The sequence below is a fragment of the Oryx dammah genome, unplaced genomic scaffold (assembly GCF_014754425.2).
Source record: "Oryx dammah isolate SB20612 unplaced genomic scaffold, SCBI_Odam_1.1 HiC_scaffold_27, whole genome shotgun sequence".
Classification (NCBI taxonomy): Eukaryota; Metazoa; Chordata; class Mammalia; order Artiodactyla; family Bovidae; genus Oryx; species Oryx dammah.
Genome location: NW_024070211.1, coordinates 116768344 through 116787335, shown reverse-complemented (window position 1 = coordinate 116787335; position 18992 = coordinate 116768344). Strand labels below are relative to the sequence as shown.

At 40.6% G+C, this 18992-nt stretch overlaps 1 protein-coding gene across 1 annotated transcript in view; it reads left to right on the top strand.

Annotated features, from left to right (window-relative positions):
* PDE11A (phosphodiesterase 11A) overlaps nucleotides 1-18992 on the top strand; it is a 418022-nt gene that overhangs the window by 216363 nt on the left and 182667 nt on the right. The window contains exons 7-9 of the mRNA XM_040227701.1: nucleotides 7780-7855; nucleotides 13241-13308; nucleotides 14261-14353. Of these exons, the coding sequence (XP_040083635.1) occupies nucleotides 7780-7855; nucleotides 13241-13308; nucleotides 14261-14353 (237 nt within the window). The remainder of the gene's footprint in view (nucleotides 1-7779; nucleotides 7856-13240; nucleotides 13309-14260; nucleotides 14354-18992) is intronic.

Genomic DNA, 18992 nt, shown 5'->3' with positions numbered 1-18992 from the left:
ACATAAGAGACGATCAGATTTGGGGATCTGGCTACTGTCCAGGTCAGAGCAACCCACCAATCTTTAAAACATACAACAAAAATCCAGTGGCTAATCAGAGAATTTATTCCATCAAGGTTTGCCTTAGCTGTGCTGTTGAAGTAGAAACTGTATTTCTAACTTCTTTGCCTTCCCTGTGTATGTGGTAAGTTGCTTTAGTCACGTCTGACTCTTTGCAACCCCACAGACTGTAGCCTGCCAGGCTCCTCTGTCCATGGCATTCTCCAGGCAAGAATACTGGAGTGGGTCGCCATGCCCTCCTCCAGGGCATCTTCCCAAGCCAGGGATCGAACCCAGGTCTCCTGCTTGGCAAGTGGATTCTTCACCACTAGTGCCACTTGGGAAGCCCTCTTTGTCTTCACTATTTTGAAATCTCGGTTGTGAAACTATCAGTCCTCTTTTTGATAGAATCTACAAAGGGATGTCATAAATGTGATGTAAACCTCCTCGCAGGTGCTGTCAGGCACTTGCTGTGAGGGCTGTGGGCAAGTAATCATCGTTGTCCACCTGCTGCGTGTTCTCCTTGTGATTGTTTTAAATATTTAATGGAGTCCCCTCCTTGTGGTGAACAGAGCGGCTTAGCCAACAAGGCACAGTGATTACTTGCCTCCTGCCTGCCTGTTTGAGTTGACTCCTAAGAGTGGTGCCTGCTGGGCTTGATAGCGAGCTTGGTTTTAGGGCCAAATTCTTTGATTTATGTGTGGAAAATTATGACAGAATGGTTATATAAGATAGTTACCAAGCCAGAATCAAATTTCTGGCGTTTAAATTCTGTAGTCTTATGAAGATTACTGTATGTTTGTTCTATTACAAGGTTCTGCGATTCTCGAAAAACAGAAAAAACCTATTAAATATAACTGATTATATTTACTTATAGTGACTCAAGAAACACTCATTTTCATGGGCTATTATGCTAGTGGGTTTTGTATTCTAATCAGTCATTTGCTCCATGGTGGGGGTATTCATGCTTGGCTTTTTAAAGACATTGACAGGAATATCATGTATGTTAATTTTCTTTTGCTGTGTAACAAATCACTACAAATGTAGAAGCTTAAGGCAAACATCTGTTTATTATCTCACGGTTTCTGGCATGGCATCATTGGTTTCTCTGCTAGGGTCTCATGGGGTAGAAAGCAGGAGCTGGCCAGTGGCATTCTCACTTGGTCTTGGCATTCTTTTCAAAGCCTGTTCAGGTTGTTGGCAGAATTGGGTTCCTTACAGTTGCAGACTGAGGTTCCCATTTTCTTACTGACTGCTGACCGAAAGTCTCTCATAGCTCCCTGAGCTTGCCCTCAGGTATAAGCCACATGGCCCTCTCACAATATGGCAGCTTACTTCAAAGCCAAGAGGAGGAACTCCATTTGGCTCTCATAGAGGCTCACATAATATCAAGAGTGACTGTGTACTCTCAGAGATGGCTGTGCCATCACCTTTGCCTTATAACATGACCTAATCCGGGAAGTGACAGTCCTGTCATATTAACAGGTCCTGCCCACCCATACTTGAGGAATGGGGATTATACCAGATCTGTACAAAATGGAGAGTGGGCACGTGTGAATCTTAGCAGCCATCTTTAGGATCCTGCCTACCACAGCATAATAAAGACTAAACTTGAGTCTATACAAAGTATCCCGTGAAATAATCGGTATGTCCTGATATGGAAAAATGTCCACAAGAATTCAAGCAAACATAGAGAAGTAAGTTTAGAATAATGTTTAAAAGTATATATAGAATAATATATGTGGGCATATTTTCTAAAAGACACCTCAAACCTAACATGTCCAGAACAGAACTCACAATCTTTTTTCTGCCAAGCTTGCTTTTCTGTTTCCCTATCTTTATTAAGGCAACTCAGTCCTTCCTGGTGCCAGCCAAAAATGTTATACTCATGATTCTCCTATGTTGCACATCTAACTCTTTAGGAAGTGCAACTGGCTCTACCTGTAAAATTTATCCAAAGTTGGAACACTTCTCAATACTCAGCTGCTACCACCCAGATCCAGGCCACCATCATCTCTGAACTATTTCATGGATATAACTTCGTAATCTACTGCCTGGCTTCCACTCTTTCCTTCCACACCCTGTTCTTAATACATTAGCCAGAGGTTTAAAGTTTTTAAGTATGTTGTATCACAACTCTGCTCACAAACTCTTCACGGTCTCATTTCACTAGAGTAAAATCCAAATCCACAGTTCTTTCAGAGCCTTACAATGCCTTACACAACGTGTTGCTTCATTATCTATCCCCAGACCTCATTCACACTTCTCCAGCCACACTGGTCTCCTTGTTATTCCTAGAACATACCACCCACAGAGTTACCTCAGGGCTTTTGGACTGACTACTCCTCTGCTGAAATACTCTTCCTTCAATATCCGCATGGATCACATCCTTAGTTTTTATGGTCATTATTCAAATATTATCTATTAGTAAGGTCTGGCACCCTTGTATTTCTAATCCCTTTTATCCTGCTCTACTTTTTCCCCATAATTTTAATACCTTCTCACATAGAATTTATTTATATGTTTTTTGTATTGTTTACCATCTGTCTTCTCTCACTAGAATGTGAGCTCAGTAAAGGTAAGAATTTTGTTGGTTTTACTCACTGATGTATCCCTAAAAACTAATAGGCATTATTTTTGAATATTGTTCAGTATTGTTGAACATATTATGTTATTTATTAATAATTATGTATTATTAAATATGTTATAAATAGATATGTAACATATTAGATATTTTCAGGAAAAGATCCAGAACTTATCCCAAGTGGTTAATAGTTGCCATTTCTAGACATGGCAAGATTATAGCTTTTGATTTTAACAATTTCACAACTGTATATATTATTTTTATAATCATGCAAAATTATAAAGATGTTTAAAAGTGTTAGACTTTTTATATCTTTTGTGAAATTATATTTCATCTGGCTATTATGAGCCTTCTAAAAACTATAAACTGCTACTCAAAACCAGAATTTAGATAATGCAAGATCTAAGTACACTAACTTGCCTTGCTGTATCTTTGAGGCATTCAGATGGGTTATTTTCTATTGCCCTTGCCAGCACAGAGTTTTGGTTGGATTTTATTCTAAGATCCTTGTCTGAGGCTCTCCCAGCGGCATGTATATAAACCATTTGCAGATGACCTGCCCTTGTATCAGGTGGCTTCCTGAAGCACATTCTCTATTTATAAATGCCTTCACCATGAAACATTTATTCTGGCCTTGCCTTTAGAAGGCATTGTGCTTGTGAACTCGACTCCCAATAATTAGTTGCACTGTAGCACATCATCTGTGCAGCTTCCTGCCCTTTTATTTTCATAATAGATCAAAAGAACACCTTAAAACAAGTACACTAATGCACAGCCAGCTATTATTTAGTCAGTATAAGGTATACTACTCTATTGCTTAATTTAATATTTCCCTCCATTTGTATAGTTATGGGTAAAGAGTTTTCTGAGCCATTTCATGAAGAATTTGTTTTCTGCCTACAAGAAAAATGAACAATTGAACCCAACATTTAAACAAGAAAAGCGTTCAGTAAGGGGAATGGCAGAAAGTAACTAAGAAGTAGGGCAAGTCTTATGCATGGATGGTTTGGTGGTCTGTGTGTTACAGATTCAGGAGTGGTGGGAAATCCGTCAGCACCAGCTCTCCTGTGCCATGGGGAGCTGATCGCCAGAGTTACAGTTAAATCCGAGGTGTCAGGATATTGAGTCTCTCACTCTTCAGTCTCATGCAGTTCTTCCCTGTAAAGTTCTTTCTTTCTTTTTTATTAAAGCCTGTTATAGAGAAGTCAATAGTTCTTCCCCTTGCCATGTAGCACTTAAGGATAATGGGGCTTCAGGCTCTGAGATCCTTTGACTTAGAGCATTAAAGCTCCTTTCACCTGCCAGATCTTCACAGCAAAGCGCTGCTGCAATCCGGGATGCTGAGTGCTAGCCCGGCAGGACAGCTCCTTTTACATTCTTTATAATGCCTTCTGGTCTATCAGTTATGCTTCTGTTACAAAAGGAAATGTGCGAAAATGGAACCATTAAGAGACAGGGCTCTGTGAATCTGCCAAGGTGTAATTTGCTCCCGGTAATCTCTCAGTCGCTGATACTTAGTGTAAACCAGTTCGAGAGCCTTTCCAGAGAGTAGGGTTTGGTAGGGAAGACTGGACAATGGATACTGGATTTCCAGATGACCAGGAGGGCAAGCAGAGTCAGCAGGGTTACTGAGACTTGAATAAGGTATCCAATGGGGAAGCTGTAAGTACGAGGTCCCATAGTTCCAAGTCAAACCGACTTTGCTGCCTCAGTGGTGGATATGATGCCTCTGCTTTAAGCCCAAAGGTTGGTTATTTTTGAGGAGTGCTTTTGTCAGGAATCTAAGAAATCATTTGTTGGCAGTGTTCTAGAAGCCTACATACAGATAAGATTGGCATAAAGAAATGTCCCTTTGTTTCAGGGAAGTCAGGGGACTGACTCAGAATATCTCCCTCACTTGTCCTAGAGCCAGAATTTCCCACTGGTAGATTGGCATTTGAGGGGTAAAATATTACCTTAGATTACTATTAAAGTTGCACATATCATTCTAGGGAAAGAAAACACATTGCACGGTAATGAATAATATTATGTTATCACCAATTCTTTTAACATTGCCTTTGAGTGCTTTTGAGAGTCTGGAAAATATGACAGTATATTTTGATGGCTCCATGAGGTAAACAGTCTTAAATTATATCCGTTAACTGGAAAGACCCAGTGAGGACAGAGACTAAGCAAAATTGTTAGTATATACATCTTTAATTGGAAAGAACTAGGCACCCCTAGATAATATATTTGCTTTAATGATAGCCTCCTGGAAAGGCTACTTAGTCTCACATGGCCTAACATTTGAGATTCTAATGGTGTAAATTTTAATCTAAGAATGATGGAGCAGGGAGCCTGTGGAACAATGGAGCAAATATTCCTGGAAAGGTGTTTTCTTTTAATACTAGTAATATTGACTAGTAATGTTGTTTGGATGACAAAACATCTTACACAGTCTGAAGCCCTTTCACACATATAGTCTCATAAAATGACCTGGAAAACAAGAAAAAGCAGAAAGAAGAAATGATGAGAAGGTGCTCTAATGCCAACATCTGGAGATAACCAGTGTTAATAGTTTGGTGTGCAAGAGATAAACATTGATGACAAAACTGAGGCATGAAGAGTTTGGGGACTTGGTCGGGACTGAGAGGCCAACAGCTATTTTTGAGCTCATTGACTGATGCCATCTGCCGACTTGGGTTTCCTGGTGCACAGAGATGACTCCTCCATACTTTCTTCTTCCTCCTTCCCCTACTTGGCATTCATTTTTCAAGGTCTTGTGCTTCTACAATGGGCTTCATCTCCCATCTCCTTCTCTTTCAATCCCTACAGAGGGATCACCAGGCACTCCCAGGCCTTGCTCTCTCATGTAGTCATAACAGTTCAGTTCAGTTCAGTCACTTAGTCGTGTCTGACTCTTTGCGACCCCATGGACTGCATGCAGCACGCCAGGGTTCCCTGTCCATCACCAACTCCTGGAGCTGTATTCATATACACTGACTTAAATTAGCTTAACTTTCTAGAAACAACGGCCATGGCCACAGACAGACAACCAGAGAATTGCTTTAATGATCTTAAAATCAGAAAATTCACTCTCATCACACTCTATCGTCCTTTTCTCTTCCTCTCTCCCATCTTGTTGGGCTCATCAGCAAGCAAATCGTCACCTCCCTCTCTTCCCTGTTCTCATAGCCAGTTAGTGCTGCCCCACTTCTCTCCTTCAGCCACAGTGGGAATGACTTAGAAACATTCTCAGTCACCTCTCCCCGCCTCCTGGGCTCAGCCCATGAGGGGCTCTAGCTCTGCTCACTCATCTGCTCTTCCTCTCCTCCAGAACTAACCATTTAACTTCTGTTCCTGATCCCATTCCTTCTTCCCTTGACTGTCTTTGCATTCAGCTATCTCCAACCAGTCCATCCTAAAGGAGACCAGTCCTGGGTGTTCATTGGAAGGGCTGATGCTGAGGCTGAAACTCCGATACTTTGGCCACCCGATGCAAAGAGTTGACTCATTGGAAAAGACCCTGATGCTGGGAGGGATTGGGGGCAAGAGGAGAAGGGGACGACCGAGGATGAGATGGCTGGATGGCATCACTGATTCGATGGACGTGAGTCTGAGTGAATTCTGGGAGATGGTGATGGACAGGAGGCCTGGCGTGCTGTGGTTCATGGGGTCGCAAAGAGTCGGACACAACTGAGCGACTGACTGAACTGAACTGAACTGATCCTGTGTTACTAAAGCCAGTAGTCCATTTTCAGCACTTACCCTATTTGACTGTTCTGCACCATTGAACACCATTGTTCCCCTTTAGCTCTGTTTAGAAAATAACCTTTTCTCTTGTATACAGGTAATTCATTATGTAAAATTTAGAATATAGAAATGGTACTTAAAAAAAACTCACATAAGCAGAGTTCTTTCACGGCATATACATATATTAAATCATCATGTTGTACACTTTAAATAAGTTACAGTTTTGTCAATTATACCTCAATAGAGCTGGAAGAAAAAAGGATCAGTGATTGCCAGAGGGATGGGTAGATGAGTAGGTGGCATGCAGAGGACTTTTAGGGCAGAGAAGCTACACTGTATGATACTATAATGGTAGATATGTGACATTATAAAGTTGTTAAAACCCATAGAATGTATAGCATCGATCGTGAACCCTAACGTAAACCATGGAATTTGAATAATAATGATGAATCAGTGTGGGTTCATCAGTTGCAACAAATGGACCACTCCGGTGAGGGATGTTGATAGTGAAGGGTGTGTCACTGTGTGTATGTGTGGTAGTGGAAGGTATTTGGGAACTCTGTATTTGGTCTCATTAGTTATGAACCTATTTTTTTTTTTTAATAAAGTCTTTTAAAAGCAAAGAAACAAACACTTCCATGGACAAACAATTCAAGGGGAACTATTACACTTATAATTTTTCCATGATTTTCCAATGTGCATAATATGTATTTGTACACCCACAGGCACTAAGACTAGTGAAAGTGAAAATGAAGTCGCTAAGTCGTATCCGACTCTGTGCGACCCCGCGGACTGTAGCCCACCAGGCTCCTCCACCCACGGGATTCTCCAGGCAAGAATACTGGAGTGGGTTGCCATTTCCTTCTCCAGGGGATCTTCCTGACCCAGGGATCAAACCCAGGTCTCCTGCATTGCAGGCAGACGCTTTACCCTCTGAACCACCAGGGAAGCCCAAGAACACTGGAGTGGGTAGCCTACCCCTTCTCCAGGGGATCTTCCCAACCCAGGAATCGAACCAGGGTTTCCTGCATTGCAGGCGGATTCTTTACCAACTGAGCTATCAGGGAAGCCCCAACTAGTAGCACTTAATATATTAAAAATTTCCCTGTTTATAAATATTCTTCTACAGCATGATTTTGATTAGATGGATAATATTCCACTGTGCTGTGATTTACTTAACCAACTGCCTCCAGGGTAATTTCAGGTTATTTCTGGTACATCATTAGTATAAATAATGCTATGGCTTGATTTCTTTGCGATGTACATTGTGATGCTTTAACTGAAAAGAGACAGGCAAGTATATGCATTAAAATTATGTCTTTTTAAAAATTACTTTTAAACACCTGTTATGAAGAGTGGCAAGCCATATGTCAGAAATGGGTAGATAATATTTAATTTTAATTAATTATTTTCTTATATCCTAGGCTGACCAGATATCTGGTTTTCACATAAGATCGGTTCTCTGCGTACCTATTTGGAATAGCAACCACCAAATAATTGGTAAGACATTACCTAAATTATCAAACTTCTTATATTAAAACAAAAATATAATTTACTTTAATGTATATCTATCTGTTTTTTAAATGTACCCTGTTTTCATGTCCAGGACTCATCAACTTATGTTAATACTCTTGTGTAACCTCACAAGTGAAGACTCCTGATGAATCAACATTAAGCAGGACAATGCACAAATATTTATTCCTTTAAATAAGAACCAATCATTTTGAAGTTGGTGGGGATTTCAGAAAGCAGCTAACTGAACTCTTTTTTCTTACTCTGTGGAAATTGAGGCCCAAAGATAGAGAAAAGATTTGAATAAGGTCACAAAGTGAGTTATTAGCAGAGTCCCAAATGGAACTCAGGCTTCTTAATCCTAGTACATCTATGTGTTTACATCTATGCTTTTACACATGGGATAAATGCAAAGACATACACTGAAATGTATGGTTTCTGCCTCGATGGTTCCAATATAGGTAATACTTTCCCCTGAATATGGAAATTGTGGGCCACAGTGTCAGACTTTATTTTTTGGGCTCCAAAATCACTGCAGATGGTGACTGCAGCCATGAAATTAAAAGACGCTTACTCCTTGGAAGGAAAGTTATGACCAACCTAGATAGCATATTCAAAAGCAGAGACATTACTTTGCCGACTAAGGTCCGTCTAGTCAAGGCTATGGTTTTTCCTGTGGTCATGTATGGATGTGAGAGTTGGACTGTGAAGAAGGCTGAGCGCTGAAGAATTGATGCTTTTGAACTGTGGTGTTGGAGAAGACTCTTGAGAGTCCCTTGGACTGCAAGGAGATCCAACCAGTCCATTCCGAAGGAGATAAACCCTGGGATTTATTTGGAAGGAATGATGCTAAAGCTGACACTCCAGTACTTTGGCCACCTCATGCGAAGAGTTGACTCATTGGAAAAGACTCTGATGCTGGGAGGGATTGGGGGCAGGAGGAGAAGGGGACGGCCGAGGATGAGATGGCTGGATGGCATCACGGACTTGATGGACATGAGTCTGAGCGAACTCCGGGAGATGGTGATGAACAGGGAGGCCTGGCGTGCTGCGATTCATGGGGTCGCAAAGAGTCGGACACGACTGAGCGACTGAACTGAACTGAACTGGGCCAGAGCAGTTTCCAATTTTCTCTCCCTCCCTGTACCTTTCCTTTCCCTCAAAACTTCATTCAGGGAAACCTCAAACCTAAAGTTAAGCAAGAAGTGGTCAGTAGTTAAAGTCAAGAAGGGGGGGGAGACAGTAGTTGTTTAAACATAAGGAAAATGTGTCTTTCTTCTAATAGACATAAGGTAACTAATACATTTGGGAACTAATATAAATTTGTCTCTTTGCTTCACCCTAAGGCTGCCTCTTAAACTCTAAGATAGTGGACTTACCAAAGGATTTAGTTTTCTATAAATATTAACACTTGAATTCTAAGAAAATTTTTTCATCAGTTTTCTTAATTTGCAGAAAATATTAGTATTTTTTAACATAAAGAAGATTCTAAGATTTGAGAAATTGAATCTCTAGTACAAAGCCTTACATTACATCATGTGTCAAGGTTTAAATATATTTAAGGTTTGCTTGTTTGTTTGGGCTGTGCTGTAGCATGCTGGCTCTTAGTTCCCCTATGAAGGAACCGCTTCCCTCAGCAGTGGAAGCATGGAATCCTGACCACTGGACCACCTTGGGAAGTCCCAGAATATATTTAAGTTTAATGAGAAGAGAAAGTCCATGAGAAACAGCCTGCATTATCTGTAGATGTCCAATGGCAATCTCACATGCAGTCTTAAATTTATTTCTAAGTATAAACATCTATTTTCTTTCACAAATAAGACTGTAGTTTGCCTGTAACAGACTAAAAGCTTTGTATTTTATTATACATGTCTTCTACCATATGATGACATAGCTCCCTGATGGAAAGGTAGGTGTTTTAAAAAAATAGAAGCATTTAGAATTACAGTTTTATATACATATAAATTCAGTTCAGTTCAGTTCAGTTACTCAGTCATGTCCAACTCTTTCGACCCCATGAACAGCAGCACGCCAGGCCTCCTTGTCCATCACCAACTCCCGGAATTCACCCAAACCCATGTCCATTGAGTCAGGGATGCCATACAACCATCTCATCCTCTGTCGTCCCCTTCTCCTCCTGCCCTCAATCCTTCCCAGCATCAGGGTCTTTTCAAATGAGTCAGCTCTTCGCATCAGGTGGCCAAAGGATTGGAATTTCAGTTTCAACATCAGTCCTACCAATGAATACCCAGGACTGATCTCCTTCAGGATGGAATGGTTGGATCTCTTTGCAGTCCAAGGGATTCTCAAGAGTCTTCTCCAACACCACAGTTCAAAAGCATCAGTTCTTCAGCACTCAGCTTTCTTTATAGTCCAACTCTCACATCCATACATGACCACTGGAAAAACCATAGCCTTAATGAGACAGACCTTTGTTGACAAAATAATGTCTCTGCTTTTTAATATGTTGTCTAGGTTGGTCATAACTTTCCTTCCAAGGAGTAAGCGTCTTTTAATTTCATGGCTGCAATCACCATCTGCAGTGATTTTGAAGCCCAGAAAAATAAAGTCAGCCACTGTTTCCACTGTTTCCTCATATATTTGCCATGAAGTGATGGGACCACATGCCATGATCTTCGTTTTCTGAATGTTGAGCTTTAAGCCAACGTTTTCACTCTCCTCTTTCACTTGCATCAAGAGGGTTCTTCTTTGGTTCTTCTTTAGTTCTTCTTCAGTTTCTGCCATAAGGGTGGTGTCATCTGCATATCTGAGGTTGTTGTTATTTTTCCCGGCAATCCTGATTCCAGCTTGTGCTTCTTCCAGCTCAGCGTTTCTCATGATGTACTCTGCATAGAAGTTAAATAAGCAGGGTGACAATAGGCAGCCTTGACGTACTCCTTTTCCTATTTGGAACTAGTCTGTTGTTCCATGTACAGTTCTAACTATTGCTTCCTGACCTGTATACGGATTTCTCAAGAGGCAGGTCAGGTGGTCTGGTATTCCCATCTCTTTCAGAATTTTCCACAGTTTGTTGTGATCCACACAGTCAAAGGCTTTGGCATAGTCAATAAAGCAGAAATACATGTTTGTCTGGAACTTTCTTGCTTTTTCGATGATCCAGCAAATGTTGGCAATTTGATCTCTGGTTCCTTTGCCTTTTCTAAAACCAGCTTGAACATCTGGAAGTTCACGCTTCACGTATTGCCGAAGCCTGGCTTGGAGAATTTTGAGCATTACTTTACTAGCATGTGAGATGAGTGCAATTATGCGGTAGTTTGGGCATTCTTTGGCCTTTCTTTGGGATTGGAATGAAAACGGACGTTTTCCAGTCCTGTGGCCACTGCTGAGTTTTCCAAATTTGCTGACATATTGAGTGCAGCACTTTCACAGAATCATCTTTTAGGATTTCAAATAGCTCAACTGGAATTCCATCACCTCCACTAGCTTTGTTCGTAGTGATGCTTCCTAAGACCCACTTGACTTCACATTCAAGGATGTCTGGCTCTAGGTGAGTGATCACACCATCATGATTATCTGTGTCATGAAGATCTTTTTTGTATAGTTCTTCTGTGTATTCTTGCCACCTCTTCTTAATATCTTCTGCTTCTGTTAGGTCCCTACCATTTCTGCCCTTTACTGAGCCCATCTTTGCATGAAATGTTCCCTTGGTATCTCTAATTTTCTTGAAGAGATCTCTAGTCTTTCCCATTCTGTTGTTTTCCTCTATTTCTTTGCATTGATCACCGAGGAAAGCTTTCTTATCTCTCCTTGCTATTCTTTGGAGCTCTGCATTCAGATGGGTATGTCTTTCCTTTTCTCCTTTGCTTTTCACTTCCCTTCTTGTCACAGCTATTTGTAAGGCCTCCTCAAACAGCCATTTTGCTTTTTTGCATTTCTTTTTCTTGGGGATGGTCTTGATCCCTGTCTCCTGTACAGTGTCACAAACCTCCGTCCATAGTTCATCAGGCACTCTATCTATCAGACCTAATCCCTTAAATCTATTTCTCACTTCCACTGTTTGATTTACGTCATACCTGAATGGTCTATTTGTTTTCTCCAGCTTCTTCAATTTAAATCTGAATTTGGCAATAAGGAGTTCATGATCTGAGCCACAGTCAGCTCCCAGTCTTGTTTTTGCTGACTGTATAGAGCTTCTCCATCTTTGGCTGCAAAGAATATAATCAGTCTGATTTCAGTGTCGACCATCTGGTGATGTCCATGTATAGAGTGTTCTCTTGTCTTGTATATTTAGTGTATATATTTAGGGACACAAGGGAATGTTTTCAAGATTGTTGAATTTTTCTAGTTAAACTTGTGTGCTTTGATAGTGCCATGATCCCTGGGTCATGCCGAAAACATCTAGTATAATGTTGGACATGAACTTTGGAAAGAAGACCCACATAAGTTAAATTTTGTAAAACTAGTTTAGGCCCATTGGTAGCAGGCAACAAACCTAGCCTTCCTTTGAAGGTTAACTGTATCATAATTCTTAACGTTTCTTGAATGTTCTGTCCATGTGGAGCAATATGCTTACAAACATTATTCAAATGTTATCTTGTTTAATCTTTATAACCCACTGAGATAGTTAACATTTTAATCCTCATTTTACAGATGAAGAAATTCAGTGTTAAGTAATGTGCTCACAGTAACACTACTAACAACGGAGTTGAAATTCAAACCAAGGCTGTTTAGCTCCAGAGCCTGTGTTCTTAATCACTATGCCATGCTGCCTCATTCAAGCACTGTGCTTCAGAGAATTGAAAACATTTTAATTATATATATTTTTAATTTGTATAATTTAATTTATGTAATTATATATGGCTTCCCAGGAGGTCCCACAGTGGTGAAGAATCTGCCTGCCAATGCAGGAGGTGCAAGAGATGTCGGTTTGATCCCTGGGTCAGGAAGGTCCCCTGGAGAAGGAAATGGCAACTCACTCCAGTATTCTTGCTTGGAAAATTCCACAGACAAAGGAGTCTGGCAGGCTACAGTCCATGGGGTCACAAAGAGTCGGACACAACTGAGAACACACACGTACATATGTGTATATATATATGCATGTAACTGTATAAATGTGTACAACATGATATATCAATTACTGTACACAGTCATCTGAAAACCATTTTTGGGGAATCTGGTTAATACCTGGTAGAACTCCAGGCTTCGCTGCGACCTGGTCTGGATATCAGAGCCGGAAAATGGGCTTCATCCCTGTACACCTCACATCTGCTCTCACACAGGCAGCAGGTGTTAGAGCAACCTGGGATTAAGCTGAGTGTCTGCACTTAAAGGAGGCTGGAGTCATCTTACTGTACTGTAGGAACGCGATGTCCATTGTCAAAAATGACCACATCTCCCAACCTCTTCTCACAGGAGTGGCTCAAGTGTTAAACAGACTCGATGGGAAGCCTTTCGATGATGCCGATCAACGACTTTTCGAGGTAAGAAAATAAATGTCTGAACCAGGGGCTATAGCCGAGTTAGTAGTAGTCTCCTGGTTACAGCTTGCCCACATTAGGAAGGATAAATAATTATTAATTGACAGTTTTTAATCATTATACCTTGACAGTGTGATGACATTTAAAGGAAGATTTAAAGAATGTATCAGTGTTTAGGTAAGATTTGATTCTGTTTTTCATGAATCAGGTTTTTTTTTAATCCTAATTGATTGTTTTTCATGGGACTGATTGCCTTCTTCTTCTCTCTGAAGTGTAAATCATCTTATCTTTTTCTCGTTCATGTGTATTCAGCCTTGCAGCCTCTAACCAGCTCTGCCAGGGGCACTGCCATCCCCTCTCTTCTGTCTCCAAGCTTCCCTGTATCTACTCCTGTCTGCCCTCAGCTGGAGAGGTTAGCCTTGAACAGGCTTCCTGGTAGACTATGCACCATGTAGCCAACACGAAAACCCCAGGATTATTTTTCTCTAGCTGAGAGTATGTCAGAGCTTCTTTACTAACCGGTTCAAAATCTGAATCCTCCGTCCCCTTAACATTTACCTTATGGATACAATCACTTGGTTTCTTTACCAAACCCTTTTATACCCTAGCTTTTGAAAGAGGTTGCTTTTGGTTAAATGGAATGAAATGACTAAAATCAGTTCACAACCTAAATAAAGTAAGAACACATTTAAATGGACTGTATGTTTCTAAATGTATAAAGTTATTTCTTCATAACAACATTAAATTAATAATTTTTCTCTTGTGCAGTGTGAGCGATAAAGCTGTTACATGACAATAGTAATTAAGAATTTTAATGTATATATTTCCCTAAGGCCTACCTCTGTGTACAATAAAATTATATTTTCTGGCCCATTCCTGATGCCTGTCTGCTTTTATATTAGATTATGCCAATGAGTTATTGCAATTTTTAATTAGTGAACTCTCTCTTTCCTAGGCTTTTGTCATCTTTTGTGGCCTTGGCATCAACAATACCATTATGTATGATCAAGTGAAGAAGTCATGGGCCAAGCAGTCTGTGGCTCTTGATGTAAGTGCCATATATTTATGTCAGAACTTATGCTAAAAGCTCTAATCTTTGAGGGAGAAATAGTCCTTGTTATGGAGTTTAGCTTTTCAATTTTTAATTATTTATTTATGGGGTCAAATTTTAGTGTCAAGGATTTGAATTTGATGAAAGCTACAGGCCCTCTCTAGAAAAATATACATGTGCACATAGTTTTCCCTATAATTTCAAGGATTATAATTCAGGGATGATCACAGATCCTCTGCAGCCCAGCCGTATATGTTGCGTAATGCATGAGTGCGCAGTTGTGTCTGGCTCTTGGCGACCCCATAGACTGCAGCTCGCCAAGCTCCTCTGTCCGTGGAATTTTCCAGGTAAGAATACTGGAGCTTATTGCCATTTCCTACTTTTTACCTATTCTTTACCATTGCACCACCTGTGCAATGTTATTATAAGTACAGATTTAAAATTTTAGGTTGATTAAAAGGGATGATCCAAAATTAATTTGTCAGGATTTAAAATATATTATGAATGTATTTTGAATATGTATAGATAATCTGGAAATTCACAACTTCTATTACTGTAAGAAAAAAACTCCACTGTGATAATGTGTGATGCAGATGGGGGAAGCTGATCTTGTCACCATGCAAGCCCCCCACCCTTCCCCACCACAGACATGAGCATCCCATTGAGAACTCAGCCCTGTTTCCCAGGCCTGTATTCCATCTCCCCTCAGACCCACTAAGTTCTAAAAGTATAGCTGTAGTCTCCCCTGAATCCCAGCTTGTTTAGACCCAATACCTATTTTTTTTCCAACTTCTATTAGCAAAGATTTTATCTATATCTATAAAATAAGTTTGGCTTCCCTGGTGGCTCATATAGTAAAGAATATGCTTGCAATGTAGGAGACCCAGATTCAATCTCTAGATCGGGCAGATCCCCTGGAGAAGGAAATGGCAACCCACTCCAAAATTCTTTCCTGGAGAATTCCATGGACAGAAGAGACTGGTGGGCTACAGTCCTGGGGTTGCAAGAGTAAGACATGACTGAGCGACTCACCCACATGAAATAAGTAGAGCAGATAAAATGTCAATGTCTAGATAACATTATACGGTACAGTAGGATATAAGACATGTAGAGTCTTCAAAATATTCCATGTATCAAGTGAGACTTTGTTAGGAAGAGAAAACCAAGGAAGAGGGTAAATAGGAGAGTCAGTGGTACCTGCAGAATTCTGGTTTAAGGTTTAGAAGACTTAAAATTAACAGCCAACCATCTATGTGGGGCTTCCCTAGTATCTCAGCTGGTAAAGCAGGAGACCCCCAGGTCAATACCTGGGTCAGGAAGATCCCCTGGAGAAGCAATAGGCTACCCACTCCAGGATTCTTGCCTAGAGGATCCCCATGGACAGAGGAACCTGGCAGGCTACAGTCCATGGAGTCGCAAAGAGTCGGACACTAAGCTTGGCATAACCATCAATATACTTTTCCCTTCCTAACCTTGTCTGGAAGCAACAAGGATCTGTATCTTTCTCTCTTTTTTTGCAACCATATTCCCAGAGTCTAGCAGGGTACTTTGGTATTTATTGAATGGTTTTGGATGAATAGATGAAGGGGAAAAAGAAGAAGGGAGGAAAGAATGGAAGGAAGGGATTTTTTGCTCTCCTTCTGAGATAGTCCTGCTTTGTTTATGTCACATTTCTCCAGTAAGAAATAAACACAAATATCTACAGGTTGAGTTAATATACAGGTGAACTTTAAACATGCAGCCAGGGAATAAGAATCACTAGTAGAACATTAAGGTCTGTGTGCAGAACTGTTTTTAAATGTTGGCTCTGTCACCTGCCTCAGTGGTGAGAATTAAATGAGATGATACATGTGAAGATTTTAGGATGTGGTCAATAAATTATGGTAATAACAATAGTCACTTTATTACTTATAATTATATTTTTATTAGTGAGAAATTATCATGAGTTGGAAGAAAGAGCAAAAGACAGGAATTTGGAACAGCAAATGTTGAGTCATGCCTCCTTCACTCATTGAATTCAGATCTCTAGAGAGTTACTTCATCCATTGTTTGAGAATTTCTGAAACTATATAAAGGAGAACACACTATAAACTAGCCCCCCTTAAACCCTACTTCATATTGCTATGATGGAATCTTCTCTCTCTCTCTCACACACACACACACACACACACAGACACACACACACACAGAACATCTTATTTTCTCACTCCTAGTGGCTACTGAAGAGGGCTCGGATAACTGGGTTGAAGCATGAATGGCTGATTACCAATGAAAGCCAGCATTCTCACTGGTTCCACTGCTTTTTAAAAATTGAAATGTAGTTGATTTATAATGTTGTGTGAGTTTCTGGTATACAGCAAAATGATTCAGTTATTTAGATAATCTTTTTCAGATTCTTTTTCATTATAGGTTATCGTAACTTATTGAATATAGTTCTTTGTGCCATACAGTAGGGCCTTGTTCTTTATCTATATTATATATATGGTAGTGTGTCTCTATTGCTCTCCCACCCTTTCCCCTTTGGTAATCCTAAGTTTGTTTTCTATATCTGTGAGTCAATTTCTGTTTTGTAAATAAATTCATTTGTATCATTTTTAAACGATTCCACATAAAAGTTATATAATACTGTTAGAATAGGCAAGCAGCTAGATATGAGCAGAGAAATGGGGGCACAGGCCAAATGGCAGGAAACCATACGTCTTGTGAACAATGGGGATCTGTGGGCAGACAAAGAAAAAGAGGAACATCCCGACTGACAAGAAACCACACATTTTGGGGTGACAAAGGTCCTGGAGGAAAAGGATCTATCTGACTTACTTCGTTTTCACAGGTACCATTTCTTATCTATCTACCTGACCTAGGGAACCCCACGACTCCCATTACCTAGAAAGTGCTAATATCGTGGTCTCCTTACCCACTAATTGACCATTTGAGTTCCTAGTCATCACCCTCTTGTTTGTGTGACTCAGATACCTCTTGTCCTTAGACACGAAAATTACTCCTGACACTCCCAAATTTTCAGCCCAACTCCGAGCCTTGTAACAATCTCACCTTTTAGAGGCTGATTTATTTGTGTGGACTTGTATGTCCCTTGTGCTTTATTTTGCCAAAGTCAAAAGTAGCATTCCCAGGCAGAATTCTGGTGTCGCCATCTTGGTTTTGTCCCTTTACCTCCACTCAACCCCTACCCCACCAGTCACCAAACTCTGTAATAATCAAGGGGTATCCACCGCCCTCCCTAACCCAGGAATCCATATGCAAGACTATCTGGAAGGATTTCTTATCTCAGAACTTTAGGAAGACGGTATGATACTTTGAGAGCAACTGAACGCAAACTGTGGAATGAGCTCTACATATGCTATAATATACATTAGCTTCTGAATGGATCTGTAGTTTAAAATTATGTATTTAGAAATATTAGACATGAATATGAATAGTGTAATATTTACATAAATATTTAATAGAATTATGTATCTATATCTATGTACTTATGTCAGTGTAGTTCAATGAGGGATGTAAAGTACTTTGCAGGAAAAGTTAGCAAGCCTTTTTAAGGGTAAAATAGCAACAGCAACAATAATAGCGATAACAGGGAAGAGTGAAAGAGAGAGAGGGAGAATATGAGAGCAAGTGAGAGGCCATGTAAGCCAGGGGGACAGAACCCTGCTGGGGACAGAACAGCAGTGCTCTCCTTGTATCATCTCCCCCAGGACAGGACCTGGGCTCATCCACTCCCCTTATCCCATTGTGGCCAAGCAAATGTTCCCCACTTGGATCGGGACAGGTTCCTCTTGTGTTGTCCCATATTTGCTTATTCTCTCCAGGTTTTATTCTTGTCCCAACATCTGTGCCTAAGTGTGGCTTTCTCCTTCCCCTAATCTTACTGCAGTGTCTTTTTTTTTTTAGTTGATAATGAGAGTAGAAGGAAATAATCTAGGTCCCAGCCCCCAGTGACAGTATCCCCACCCCTAGCGCACCTCCCACCCCCTAACCCGTCCCCTCCCCAGAGGGAGGCGCCAGAGCCCCTGGCCTAGAGAGGTCCTGTGAATACATGCCTTCCTGCTGCCCTTAAGACTGGAGAGAAGGCACAACGTTCTCTTATTTCTTTCAAAGTCTTTCCCCAGGCACTTTAAATAAAAATACCCTTTCAGTACATCCTCAGGAAGTAAACCTCCAAATAAGTTCTCTGGGAAGGCTAATCCTCACAGGTGCTCCCAGAAATGTTCAGAGCTCACTAGAGGTACACTTTTAAGGCAGGGCCCCCACTCCCATCCAGTTTCCCCTGCAGAAGGCGGCTTCGGGCTTTATCCCAGGGAAAGGCAGTGCAGGGAGAAGATTTAAAGCCTTGTCTTTGGCATTAATCTGGTTCGTCTGGTTAGGATTGAATCCTGGTTTAGTAGCTGTTGATCTTGGACAAGATACTTACCCTCTCAGTCTTAGGTTTTTTTTTCATATGTTAAATGGATATGCTAAGAAAGTTGCTTTGACAGTTAAATCAAGTAGGATAAAAGCTGGAGAAAATGAGCAAATGTGAGACAACACCAGAAGAATGGTCCCAATTGAGTGGGGAAACTTTGCTTGGCCATGATAGGATAAGGGGAATGGGTGGGCCCAGGTACTAGGGGAGATGATATAA